The 14505-nt window shown below is 44.4% G+C and overlaps 3 protein-coding genes across 4 annotated transcripts; 1 reads left to right on the top strand and 2 right to left on the bottom strand.

Moving 5' to 3' along the window:
• Nucleotides 1-452: 452 nt before the first annotated feature.
• On the top strand, nt 453-2148 carry LOC123429401. Its single transcript, XM_045113443.1, has 2 exons — nt 453-934; nt 1049-2148. Exons 1-2 carry the CDS (start codon nt 492-494, stop codon nt 2070-2072), a joined length of 1467 nt encoding a protein of 488 aa, XP_044969378.1. The 5' UTR covers nt 453-491; the 3' UTR covers nt 2073-2148.
• A 771-nt stretch (nt 2149-2919) lies between these two features.
• On the bottom strand, nt 2920-4874 carry LOC123429399 (ACT domain-containing protein ACR2-like; the record flags this gene model as incomplete). The annotated part of the gene is made up of 4 exons (XM_045113440.1): nt 2920-3539; nt 3777-3881; nt 3983-4642; nt 4740-4874. Coding segments are annotated over 4 exons (1254 nt in total), but the record flags the coding sequence as incomplete, so codon positions are not given.
• On the bottom strand, nt 4794-6526 carry LOC123429400 (ACT domain-containing protein ACR2-like). 2 transcript variants are annotated; one of them, XM_045113441.1, is made up of 4 exons: nt 6345-6526; nt 6051-6157; nt 5917-5962; nt 4794-5827 (listed from the first exon to the last, which is right to left on the bottom strand). In XM_045113441.1, exons 2-4 carry the CDS (start codon nt 6125-6127, stop codon nt 5702-5704), a joined length of 249 nt encoding a protein of 82 aa, XP_044969376.1. In that variant the 5' UTR covers nt 6128-6157; nt 6345-6526; the 3' UTR covers nt 4794-5701. The 2 variants fall into 2 exon arrangements, with proteins under 2 accessions (XP_044969376.1, XP_044969377.1); XM_045113442.1 differs by lacking the exon at nt 6345-6526 and having other exon boundaries at nt 6051-6307.
• Between the last annotated feature and the right edge of the window lie 7979 nt (nt 6527-14505).

The following is a 14505-nucleotide window of genomic DNA, read 5'->3' as shown; positions in this document are numbered from 1 at the left end:
CGGGGAGGCGGCAGGAGGCGGGGCGAGGCCCGCCCGCTGCCGCTTGGCCCCGACGTGGGTCGCCGCCACCACGTCGGCCACGGTCGGCTGCAGGACGGGGCCGGGGGCGGGCGCGGCGACCGGGGCGGAACCCTCCATGGCGGCGACGGCGCGGGACGAGCTGGGAAGGCGAGGCAGTTTTGCCTCCCGCGCGATTTGGGAAGAGGAGTGCGGGTTGGGGGCAGCCCCCCCCCCCCCAACCCACCCTCACTTCTACAGGCTGGGAAAGGGTTTGAGGGTTCGACCTCTAAATTTTTTTACGGTTTTAAGGCTTTAAGGGTTATATTCTACGTCGTTTTTTCAATAAAAACTGTAAAAAAAAAGCTTATTTTTAAGGGTTTGAAGGTTTGAGGACTCTACTAGAGATGCTCTAATAACTACAGAATCCGGATATCTTCTTCTTCTTTGCTCCAAATCCAAAACAAAAAAGAAAACTCAACCAGCGAGCGTCAATGGCGTCGCCGCCGCCGCCGTCCGACGGCCTCCTAGGTCTCTTGGTCGCCGTCCTCGACGCGGTGTGCTGCTCCAGCTGGCATTCCGGTGCTTCTCGGCCGCCTTGTTCGCCGTGGTCGGAACTCCCAGACGAGATCCTAAATCTGGTTACGGCCGGCCTCCCTAACCTGGCAGATCGCGCTCGATTCCGGGCGGTGTGTCGGTCCTGGCGCGCCTCGGCTCCCCCTCCGCCGCAAATACCGTGGATGCAGACGGTACTGCGTTCCTGGCAAGCGGTTTCCTCTCCCCCTCAGCGGCAGCGGCCTTGGAATTGGATCGACTCCGCGTGCCGCCGTCCGTCCGTCCCCTCGCATCTGCCGCAGCGGCCTTGGATCGTGCTTCCCGGCGGCTTCTACAACCACGACGGCATCTACACTTACATCAGAGAGTGCACAGGACACGGGTAAAATTTTCTAGGATCTCCCTAGTTATACATCCTCATCACATCACATGTATAAAATTTTCTTTCCCTTCTTCTTGTCTTGATCACTAAATGTATGGATGACTCTCCTCCCAGGTCCGCCACCGGCAAGCAGGAGTACATTCCATTCAAACGCTCCAACATCAACAGCTCCTTCCCCGACAACTTGCGATGCATTGGCTCCACCGATAGCTGGCTCGCCCTCGACTACGCTGATGATAACAACAAAATTCATACCTACTTCTTGCACAATCCTTTCTCCAAGGAAGTTGTGGCTCTCCCCGAGCTCGATGCCATCGTCGGTAATAGTTCCGAGTTATTTCAGATCCGCAAGGTGCTCATCCGGTTGACCCCTGATGACCAGCTCGTCGTTATCATGACCAACAATTGGAACTATGCCATCATCTTAATCCGCCCGGGAAAGGGCGCTTGGTCACCGAGGCCACAAACAACCCCCTTCATCGACATTATTGACATTGTGCTCCTAGGAAACAGGCTCTACGGGGTCACCCAGGCAGAGGACCTCTTCTCCTTGAATATAAGCTTTAATTCTGATGGCATACCCACAGTCACCAATATCAAGCACCACATCAGATCGGGCGGTGCTGATTCCAGTGTGGAGAGCGACTTAGATGAGGACCAAGACCATTATTGTGAGAACGAAGAGGATCGGTGTCAGTGCAACTTGTATGAACTAAGAGCAGTTGGAGACAACGTGATCAATGATGGCATCCTGTGGGATGAGATGCCTTATGCTCCCAATGATCACCTCGCCACATTTTGGTACTTGCTTGAGTCGTGTGGGAAGCTAATCATGGTGAAGCGTCAATTGCAATTACCTAAATGTTGTTATGTCAAATTCACTCGTAAGTTGGAGGTTTTTGAGGCAGATTTCAGCGCACGCAGATGGTTGCCGGCGTCAGGTGGGCTAGGTGACCAAGCACTCTTCATCAGCAAATGCTTCAGCAAGTCTGTTTCTGCTTTTGGAGAGAGAGAGGGGGATGCTATTTATTTTATCGATACTGGTGAGGTGTTCAACATAAAATCCCAAACTCAAAGCCGGTCAGTAGAAAGAAGCGTAGATTCCCGTTGGTCAACATGGATATTCGCTCCAAGCTAGCTGTAAGAGTACACTACTAGATGCTGTAAAGGGAATTATTTATCTTACCTTTTTCCTACATACTGCCGCTTATCCATCACATTTTTCATCACTTACAACACACTCAAGTCTAAGATTCCGATGTGTCGATTTTTCCACATTATAATGCATGCTTGTATAGGATGACCATTGCATATGCTCCTTAATACATTGCTCCGGCGATGTGCATTCCTATCCCCTTGCTTTACTTTCACATTGTTCACATGGCAGATTCACCACCAAGATAAATAGTCTAAGGTGATGAAACCACAGGTTGGCTTCAAAGCCTGCAAGATAGTGCATGCCACTATTACAAACCCATGGACTTTTTATGTTTTTGAAGAGGGCACCATAGAGCGCCAAAACCTGGTTGAAGAGGAAACCAGCAAACCGGTTATCCACTCTCTGGCCCTTTTTCCAAACCCCTTGGCCTCAGGCACTTGGAGAAGAATCTTCCATGACACCACGTCGAGAAATTTTTCGATGTCTAGTTTGATCATTAGTGTACGAGATTTGCTTGAAAAGCCGCGCAAGCCTGCTGACGTAGGCACAGTTGTCATGAATAGTTTCCCTTGATTAATTCAAATGATAAATGACACACGTCGTCAGGTGCGTGGCACTCCGGTCCAGGCATTTCTGAATGACAATTTCAGTCACACAAGGATGATAAATACCAATGACACACGGTATTTATATACATCTAAATAGCTTGGCTTAGCTCGAGATTAGGCTAATGGGCATGTAATCTCTGAGAAGGCCTTAGGTTCACAAATAAGATATTTTGAATATTTAAATAAAAAATACATACAGACTGAAATAAGTGAACAAATACACTAAAGTGCGTTTATATACATCTAAATTTGAAAAAAAAAAGTTACTACAACATCTTAAGATAATAGTGAACGGAGGGAGTAGAAGAGACAGGGATTTATGGACAGTGGCAGAGTGGCTATTGCTTGAAACCAAAAATCACACACACACACACACACACACACACATATATATACACCGCACAAGCACAGATGTGCATCACGAACTATCTACAGCTATACACAGCCCAGGCTGCAGAAAGACCATCACATTAACGGAGCCAAACTACCCGGAGGAGATGAAACCATGAGACAGGCTCTCTAACTTCGACCTCAGCAGGCGAAGGATGCAGAAGCCATTTCTCTCGGCCACAGGTTCGCCTTCCAGTTGCCCTGGGGACATAAGCCAATCATCCTTCACCTGGAAGGACAGGGGCTCAAGCTCCCTCCTGACAGACTCGACGACATCCATGTCGATCTTGTTGTCTGAGATGCCTTGGACGTATAATGTGTTTTTCATCATGTCCCCGTCCATGGCAATGTCTGCCTGCGTAACCGTTAACCCGTTCTCCCGGAGGACCCGAGTAATATACGACAGGAGACCTGCGTTGTTCTCAGTGCATAGCTCCAGCTTCACACCCTAGAAAGCAATAATACCAATATAATCAGATTTGGAATTTCACAGTAACTTAAAGAAAACAATTCATATTTAATAGAGAATTTTAACAGCATGCACATTATTGATGATCACAGAGCAAATTTCACCCATGGTTACTAAAGAGGATGAAATTCACTAATGCTGCTGGAAATTACAATCCTCAAACATATTTACTACAAGTAAAGAAAAATGAATATCAGACCGCACTATATTACTTACCTCACAAGTTCGCCGCTCCACTGCAGCTTTCACGCCTTTCACAACTAAGCACCTTTCATTCGGAGTGTCCAGAATATGTCCATCCCTGTGTCTGATGTAATACTCCTACACAACTAGTTCTTCAGTTTGTGTTCCCTTCTCATGTTAGTTCAAAATTGCAATAAAACATATACATATTCCTTCTAAAAGGAAGTACATGAAGCTACCTGACAGGCAAAAGGCCCACAGGAAGAAACTGAGGCATGGAAGACATCGAATTGCATGTCGGTGAGCGTACACACAGTGTCAAACATCAACTTTGGCCGGTCCACACATTCAACACTTATGACTGAATATCCTTTCTCATTGCACCGATCAACAGAGACCACCGTCCGACTGCCCTTTTTGTAACCATCCAAACTAAGCATTGGGAAGGCAGCAGATACCTGTCCCGGCTGCCCATCAAAATCTTTACTAGCAAACATTAGCTGATGCAACCGCCGCTCGGGATGGCTTGTCAGCCCATCAACCCCAAGCAGATGAGCTCTTGCGCGACGCCCATCTTCATCCACCGAGGTACCCGGTCCAAGAACAGTACAAAGATGGTCCTGAATAGAGGCTAGGCGGTCTGGATCATTGATGCGGGTTGATGTTGATTCATCAGACACAAATGCAACACAAGCTAAACTATCCTTATGGCTCCAAGCATGCGCTTCCATAACATTACACCCCTGCTCAGCAAGAACAGCAGATATCTCAGAGAAAATTCCAGGCCGGTTGTGGCCAATCATTTCAATTCCTGTATAGTGTGTGGCAACATCTGGTTTGGATGCAAGCTCATTTGATCTTGTCACTGTGAACCTCCCAGAATCTCTAGTACATATTGCCTAAAAAATTGGAAGACACAGAATTACCATCTTCAGATTGTTTTCCTGAGTCTAAACTACAACTAGTTCAGTTGATGGCGACAGATGAGATGGAGACCTGCTCTATATAGTTTATGGCCTTCTTACTGTAAACCTTGTTTCCTTCCTGATCTCTCACATGGAAAACTGCAGAACAGTTGGGAAAAGATGGAAATGATGAACTGAAAACTTTGTAGTTAGATAGGTGAAGAACTTACTTGCATGCCTTTACATAATCGCATTACTAGGTAATACCAACAAAATATTAGAAGTAAATCACATTACTTGTAATTCTCAACAAAAACAGAAAAATGAACTAAGAGATCAACCACAACCTGCAGTTCTAGCCGTACTTCAGGAAAAAAGAATGCAATGATGCAAAACACCTCCACATGTTCGTTCAGAGTTTTGGACTGAGGTTCCCCATAAATAAAATATCCGATGGTATATGAAAGATCAAGGATATAAATGGAAACAGAGAGATGAAAATTTTGAAAGATAGTGTTTTCATCAGCCAGACTACCTTTTGTGTTTATATGCAAGTTTATTGACGGCGATAATACTAGTTTCAGACATGCAAGCAATGTAAAAGTAGATAGCATAATGCAACCCTCCTATGCGACCATACAGAAAGTCCAGAGACAGGACTGGAAAAACAAAGGCTGTGCACTCGAGCTACTACCAATTCATATACAACCTTCTATCTGACTAATACAAATAGTATTGAGTAGCATACTTATCAGCGAAGAATGGATTTGAGTTTTGGCATGCTTGCCGAGCAGCTGAGAGACTCAACAGGTTAGGGCACATCTGAACATGTATTAGTATTGCCTGCTAATCTTTCATGGTTTTAATCCTCTGCAAACACATTCGTTAAGCAGCGCAAGTATCTTTTTACCGTAGAAGGGTAATACTACGCACCAAACCATACAGACGTTCATTTCAAATTCAATCAATCAATCAAATTAACTAACATGAAGAAGAAGAAGAAGAAAATGAGCATACAGATTTTACCATAAACTACTACAGTTGGATTTTCCTTCAGGGCATACCGTCCATAAACCATCCAGCATCAGATGATACATAACATTTTTTGATGGACAGTTCCAAGCCAATCAAAACTTCGAGCACTTCAAGTAGGAGGTCATGGTCGTTTCGGCTGTTCACCTATATATGATTGGAAGCAATATTCAGCAGGTCAGAATCAATTCCTCCTCAAACAACTGGATTGCCCAGCCAATAACTCGAGTACTTACGTTAACAATAGTACATTTACCACATGACTCGTTGTCCACATTGACCCTGCAAATTGATGATTCATAATGTTATACTGCAGGCCATGTTCCACGCGCAAGCATCCCGAAAAATGGCTGGCGCGCGGTGCGCCTACCTTGTCCCATAAATCCTCTCGTCGAGGTTCTCATAATCCGGGTCGAAGTAGGCACAGCAAACATCCATTCTCCTCATGTGCTATGTGGTCGAGTTTACCGGAATCTCCTGAATTTATCGCACACGTCACAGGCACATCAGAGGCAATTTAACCCCGAACGAGAAGGAAAAAGGAAGATGCTTTGTCTCGCCCCGGAGAGCGCCGAAACGAGCAGGCCGGCGGCATTGCCTGCCAGGGCCGAAGAGCAATCAAACACAAGGCGGAGAACGAAACGAAAGGAGAATGTGGCCGTACCGCAGCGGGACGGAGCCGGGGAAGAAGAGGAGCGAAGAAGAGGGGTGGTTTCCCGACGGGGTTCCAGGATTAGCAGGCGGGCTGGGTTTTCCTGCGCGTTTGATCCGTGCGGGAAAACGTGAGGCCTGGCGGGAACCGGAGACTGGGCAAGGGAGGGGGCGTGGAGGGCGGGAGACCGGCGCGCCGGCGGCGGCGGGAGGGGGGCGAGTTTATGCGGCGAGACGGACAACAAGGGCGGATGCGGGGTGGGGTTGAGCGAGCCGCAGCTGTTCGCTCCCAGAAGATCCGCGCGGATTCGGCCGCCCGGCGACACGTGTGCGCGGTGGTCTCCAGAATTTCGCCCTGCTGTTGCGGGGATCCCGGGAGCGGTGGCCCACGAGCCGACCGCCTTCCCCGTTTGGCCTTTTCGACGATTTTCCATTTCAGACACTGTAGAACAGAGTTAATTCCATAGAACACTAGTTTCAAGGAGTTTGTAACCTTTCTTTTGGGTAAGTTTCGAAAGAACCACGTGTTTAAGAAAAAAAAAGGTTTTTGTCCCATTTTACGAACAAAGCCCCGCACACCACAAGCATCCATGTCTTACATATCTATATCTATACCTACCTAATAATAAAGCGGTTATTGCTTCCGTCGAAAAACCCACCACGGTATTTTTATAAAAAAGCCCCTGTAATTTTTGTTATTCAACCCGCGCTCCATCATTTATCTGCAACGCAAAAGGAAAGAAAGATTCGCTGCAAAAATTATACCCGTACGCATCGCCTCCTCCCGTCGACCCTGAGCCACCCTGGCCTGTGCCCAGGCCGCCGCCACACCACTCGCCGCCGCGACCGACCTCAACCGCCAACGCTGCTGATCTCAACCCACCCGCCTCCGCGGCTGTACCTCTCCCCGCTCACTGCCCCCATTGCGGCGCTCGAGCGCATCGTGTCGATCCCTGGTCCATCCTGGCATGTGCCCAGGCCGCTGCCACACCACTCGCCGCCGAGGCCGACCTCAGCCACCACTGCTGTCGATCTCAACCCACCCGCCTCCGCGGTCGTACCTTTGCCCGCTTGCTTCTCCCGTTTCGACGCTCGAGCACAGCTTCTGGATCAAATCAACACGACAGCTACAACGACTTGGGATGATGTGTCTGCTCGATGCAGAACGGCGGCGGCGCGCGGATAAGGCGCGGCGGAGCGAAGTACTTGCAGGTGAAGGCGGGCCTCCATGGCTCACACGGGGAACTCCAAGGTTATGGCGCGGCAACGGCGGCTCCTTATGGCCAGATAGAGGCGCCTAACCCTTGCTCCCTTCATCGTATCCCCACCTCCGGCAGGAACTCATCATCTCATGAGATCCCCTCCCCATGCCTCCAACCGTGTGCCAAGCACCGGCAAGAAATTTTGTTTTGTGAGAATTTGTTTGCTGATGAATGAATGTATTCAATGTAAGATTGTATGGTTGTAGAGAGAGAATGGGACACCACCTTCAATTTGTCATCTAATCCCACATTCTCTATCCCATGAGTGAAATAAGATAACAGTCCATTGATCAATTCACGTAGCCTCTTTGTTTTGTTTTGCTTGTCCCGCTCAATTTCTCATCATGATGGAATTAACAATGGACGGGTTGATTTCTCAACAAAATAGGATAGGACTGACTACATTAGTTAGTTAGCTTATTATTTTAATAAATTAAAATGATTATAAAAAAATTAAAAGTGTGTGGTATTTTTTTCTCCCGTTGCAACGCACGTTGCCCTTTTGCTAGTCAACAACAATAAACACAACGGAACAAGAAGTGGTTTGAAAGAGCGAATAAGGAGGTTTATGATGAGGACAACAGCTCAACAAGCCTAAAAGGAAACAAGAAAATAGATGTGTCTAGTAGAGTTCTGAAGGTGGCGACCAGAGAGGCGAGGACAGGCGACGAGCCATGGTCCTGAATCCGGCAAAGAGAGTGTCGACGACGTTACGGTACGAGAGGCGACTAAGCGACATCCATGGCTATTGGAATTGACAGAGTTTATAAATAACTCCGTAGGTCGCCGCAAAGGAGATCCCTCAATAACTAGTTTATTGTCAATCGTCGAGACAGTCCACATGAGGACTCCCATCCCAAGTCATCTATTGTGGCGTGCCCTTACCAGGCATATCCGAAGAGCTAACCGTCCACACCAATCGTCAAATCCCCTTGTTGATGCACGGACTGTCATTCTTAACACACTAAGATGTCCTTTTTATCACTTGCAAAAAAATAGATGTCATTTTCATATTTTTTTTGAAACGAAGGCAAAAGTTTTGCCTCATTAATTAATAAGAAGAATTGTTCAGATAATTTATGAAAAAACAAACAAAAATCAATACAAACGGAGAATTGACTAACCACTCACATGAAAAAAAAAACCGCATAGGCGGCCTCCACCAGGCTCTCTAAATACACAAATATTCGTAAACCCCAACGTTGCTACTACACCAAAAGACCCCTCGCAAGAAAACCTCGACACAAATAGGCACCTCCCAAACCTTAACGACAACCCAATCCAAGAGGATCGACCAAGAGATCGAAGGTCATCCATCAAGCAACCAGAGAAGCATTACCTATGGCGCCACTCTTTCTTTTTCCCACCTTCTTTTGTTTGTCCCTTATTGGTGTCCCTTACATACCTGCCCACAAACAAGGTCTAGCAACCTCTACATTGGTGAGCATGTCACAATGTTTCTTCACGAAGAGAACATTTGGATTTGTAGTAGGTGCCAACACACTTGGCTCAATGGTCGTGCCACTTACATGCATCACGTGCTCGATGGCCGCACACGAGTGAAGGGTATCAACAACTTAAAATTTGTGCTTCATGACACCGAGAGGTAGACCGGCTGACGTCTGACACCCAATAGACTTAAGCAAGGGAGAGATTTACAACATCCAAATCGGCACACTCCTCGACATCAAGTATCTACTAGAGCCCATTTGGGATGCTCACGATAAATCCACAATCGAGATGGGGGGGGGGGTCTACCATGAGATGTTCGACAGACGGAGGCAGACTCAGATCCCCACATAATTGTCAAAGCTCAGGCATGATCTACAGCATGAGAGTCACAACCATCTCATTCCCTAGTCCCTTAGAGGCTGACAATGGCGAGCCGATTCTAGTATGAGGAGAGAAACGACCATGAAGCTCGGCTCTCCACTTGACCTCGAAGCTGTCATCAGGCACAACCAAAGTGTGCAACACGCGAGTAGTCTGCAACACAGGCGGCCTCAGGGAGAGCCCGCCAAGTGCAGCCTCAGCTCGCTCCATGGATCTCTTCATCCGCAACATTCAACCTTGCATGGAGTCAACAACATCATGTAGGCTCTTGGGTCCTTTTTTATTTTGGATGATTTTAATAGCAATGTTGAACCAATTGTTCGTTTTCTCTTTGCGTTGGAGTGATGAGTCAATGAATTCCAGCATATTTGAAGATCCCAATTGTAGAGCTTTCTTCATATGCTTGTAATAAAGTACATTTTTGTAGTAGTCTTCTGGGTGCTTCTGGATATCATCTTGACAGTAGGGATTCCCTACAAAATTTATGTAATTACAAGCAGATAATTTGACAGCTAGCAACTTTTAGATTTTTATAAGTATCACAACTGTGATTTACAGTTGTTGTGATCCAAATGATCAAACTACATATGGATCGACTTAGTAATAAGCTTGATCCCAATTGTATGTAAATAGCTAGGAAGGTTCTCTTTGATTCGCACAAATTCAAAATATAGAAACACAGAAAACACATGATTGGAGTAGCATGCCCATTTGAATCATCAATTTGAATTAGAGAGTGTTTGATGTCACGGGATAAAGAAAAAAACTGTGAAAAAAAGTTGTAGCAGGTGCTAGATTTTATATGAAATCTACTACAGATGATTCTTTAGAAAATATTCCTACATGATCCAATCCTACGAATAAAATGGCCTTTGTAGAAGAAAATTCCGAAGGATTTCAATCGTTCAAAAATCCTATGAAATTCATTTGAAATCATAAGAGACCTAAATGGTACTGGGAGGCATATATTGATCATAGAACTTACAATCGGATGCACATGATCAATTCATGTCCATGTGGTGCCTTTTTCTTCTGATAAACACGTCAAACTTTTTTTCTATGTTTCTGATACACGCTTGTATCCATCATGGTAGATGCATGCAAGGTGTTTGACAAAATGACGCATGATAGACGAGGCCGAGCTTAGTGTATTCCCCTACGGCTCAGTGCGGTGTCGCGTTCGAGTTTTCTAGGCCTGCCATCATGCACCCCACTCCCCTATGTCATCCTAGTTGCATGTGGTACTCGTCACCCAAGGTTGAGTTATTGTTGTTCATAGTGAACTGCTGTCTTCGACAAAGTTTGGCACTGTATGCCAAGGTTGATGTCGCCGATGCAAAGCATGGCATTGAAGGGCAGACACTGCATATTCCGACCATGACAGAATTGGTTGGTGACACATGCTCCTATTCCCGCTAGCACACTAGGGAGGTATGGACACATCAACCGATGTTCCGCTAGTTGACACCTTCCATGTCCATGGCTTCGCCGCCACCGTTTTCCACACCCACTTCAAAGACCTGGACCTCATGCGCCGTCTAGAGTACCGCCACCCAAGCAGGGACAAACACTTTAAGCAAGAAAAAGTATAATTCGGGAAACCAACCTTATTAAAATGTGAGACATGATGGTTTTGTCGCTATGCATCGTGTTTGTTTTGAAAAACCCATGTCTATTAGCAAAGGCTTTTTCGTAAATCCGAAGAAAAAATGATCAACTGAAAATCTACTACAAAATACAAATTCAGAAGAATATAGTTAGCCTGGGGGAATATATTAATGGAATCCTTGTTTTCCATTGCTACGTGTTGATAGGAATAAACATAGATTCTTGGTTTTCTCTTCCAAAATATGCGAATAAATATACGAAAGCCTTTAACATGTACCATGATACTAGAGCACTATCAACAGAACAGTGCACATGTTGAAGCTTGCACCATTGAAGGCACCGGTCAATCGACACGGTATTCGTAAGTCTTCCCATTGGTCCAAATTGATACTCCAAGTACTAAAGTGATATGCGATCATCCATTAGTGGGAGTATCGATCATAAGGACACATGATAGACAAGAACTAAATGAAGGATTTTGGACAATGAAAGAGATCACACTCCCGTCCTTAGCAGGCACAAATGCATGCATGATGCGACTCTATAAATGGCAACATACATGGCTGGAAACTGAACCAAAACTTCGTTGAACTAGTTAGATCATCACATTTCCTTTTCATATAAATTGGCATTTGGCAATAGCATTACCTCGATTTTGACCTCTCCATATGTCATTATGTGAACCTCAATCGCTAGATTTTATGCCTTTGAATTAGAGATTATTAGATATTTATGTGAGAAGGATGTGGGAGAAGAAAAAGAAACCAATCGCTAGAAGATGTTGGTTGTACATATATCTGGAAGTTAGCTAGTAGGCTTGGGAGGCAATGGGAAACTAAGTCGAGCAAAGTGTAACAAAGCAGCTGCTCTGGACAGTCAAAGATGTAGTGTCATAGGACCTTGAACATGTGAGCAGTATGTAGGTTAAACTTTTTACATGAACCTTGAGAAGGTTCAAGTGGGATTTTTCTTGCGGCGTTCTATGGAGCATGTATGAATATACAGTTCTCTGCACTGGCTCTTCGTGGTGCTTTATTTTCAGTCATTGAGTGTGGAAGTTTTGATATGAACTAGATGTTACCTTGCACGTCGCTGCAAGAACTCTTAATCCTATGTGCATGAGAACACGGAAGTTGAATAAATTTGTTCGCCTGGTAGGTCTCTTATAGTATACAAACTGGAATGTAGATAGTACTTGGAGTATAGTTGTAAAGATAGCAAAGAGTATCGATTGTTTTTACTAAACACAATAATATGACATAAATGACCTCATAGGAACAAATAAGTCTAATGTATATAAGCAAAGTAAGAACATGGATTTGGAATGGAGGCGACATGAAAGGTTGTGTACACATTGCCCTTTTGAGATACTTCTTGTGTATAATGTGAGACTCTTGTAATCAATCTTCTACATGACAGTACATAAGTTCCTACAAATTATAGCCAAGTAGTTATATGAGCAAGTGTTAAAATAGGTGTTACATTAAATAGTGTTTCTCATAACCGTAATATGAGATAACAATTCACAAAAAAATTGGAAACCATGCTCGCACATCATTGACGGTAGCAGGGCCTCATATTTGTTAATCAAACAACATCTACGATAGCTTACAACTGAACATTAGCTCCTACTTCCGCTTTATGTGAAAATGGTATGTTCCAACTTCTAAGGCGCAGCTAATGCAAATAGTAGTGGCCGATACTTGATAGGAAGGGATGATAGCATCTTCAGGCTTCGTCTTGCTAGTGGCAATATGGAGTATGTCTCTACAATAATATTAAAATGAGCTAATGAAGGTGGGCATTGTGCAACCTATACAAAATTCAAATTGAGAGCCCATTGAGATCGAAGACAAATCAGTAACATTGTGCCTCTGGAGTATAAGTAGAGGAGATGTCACTCCTAAATTGAGAGACCCAATGAATGTTACAGGTGAAAGAAAGTAAATTAAGGTTCTTGGGAGAAGCGATGATGAAGATGAGTGCAACATCTGAGTCATGAGTCACCTGGTACTTGAGCAGGAAAAGGACTATACCTATGTATTGCCGAAGGTTTGTTAAAAAAAATATAGCTGAAAGTAAAAAAAGCTGAGCGGGAATTGTCTGCATTTCATACATTTTTTATATTTTGTCCGAAGCATTAAGACAATTAGCAAGGGCACCACCAAAAAATAAAAACAGTACTGGAAATAGCACCACCTTAACCAACCAAATATTCCCAATACAAAAGACAATATTGCAGGTGGTTTTGATCCATGCCTTAAAGCTTGTTTTGATCTTGGAGCCATTCAGTGACCCAGGTCGTGACTAAAGGAGTAGAGATACCAAATTAGTTGAAAAAGCAAGTTACTGCTTTAGAAACAATGACATAAATTTTACCTGTAGAAGAAAAAAAAATCTAGAAACTATAAATGTTCCAGGACTAAACAGGCCATTGGCCATGGAAATGAAATAACAATATTTCCTGCCGACAAAGCATGGAACAGATAAAACAAGAAATAATGTGAAACTTAAGCAAAATCAGTTGAGTATGCAAGACTGAATAACTTACCAACATGCCACTGAAAGAATCTGGAATAGATCGCTGAAACAAAGGGCTCCCTACAGCCCGTCTCCCAAATGCAATAGGTTATGCATGCCCCAAGATTTGATGTGTGACTGACTTTATTGTGTCGACTGAATTCTTTTGTGTTGTTAGGCTGGCCCCAATGCAGGTAACTTCGGTGGTAACTTCATGTCCAGCTCAGCAAAATTTCCTACGTGGCAGTGAGTTAATGAGGAGAGAAGGAATTGGAGTAACCACCGTGGTTACCGTAACTTCGCGCTTTGTACGAGACTTTTTTAATGCTAGAGGTTGTTTCTTTATAAAATGCTACTATAGATCCCACAAAAGCAATAAATGAACCCTCTAAGTTACCACCCCTAAGTTACCACCCACTATGAAGGTAGTAACATAGAGTAGTAACATGCTTATGTGTCATGTATGTTACTACTCAATGTTACTCCCCATTGTGACCAGCCTTAGGAGATTTCAAAAGAAAATGTGAGTTGGTAAGACTAAGTTCGAATTATCATATTTAATGGGTCATAGTTTTTTATTCCAAAAGAAGATGTTACACAAAAATACATGATTGATTTGATAAATTTAGAGGTTACCAAAGGTCATGCACGTCGTTGCTGCATGAATTCAACCAATTTTCCTTTGTTTGCCTTGCTGTATAATGAATGTAACTGATCCCCACACCTTGGATCTACCCCTGTTTCAGTTTATTTTTTCTGAAAATTGATGCTACTTCCGATTGCTCACAATTTCAGTTTCGCTTATATGATACAAGCCCCTGCTTCTGTTTATTTTTTTTGTAAAAGTAATGTTACTAGCCAAGGATTAGACCAAGAAATTTCATATTGCTGATTACATATACCTGAAAATTGTGGCTTTGACTTGGTTACGGAATTATTGGGCATGATGCT

This window comes from Hordeum vulgare, chromosome 2H (assembly GCF_904849725.1).
Source record: "Hordeum vulgare subsp. vulgare chromosome 2H, MorexV3_pseudomolecules_assembly, whole genome shotgun sequence".
Lineage (NCBI taxonomy): Eukaryota > Viridiplantae > Streptophyta > Magnoliopsida > Poales > Poaceae > Hordeum > Hordeum vulgare.
This window is presented reverse-complemented; position numbering and strand designations above follow the sequence as displayed.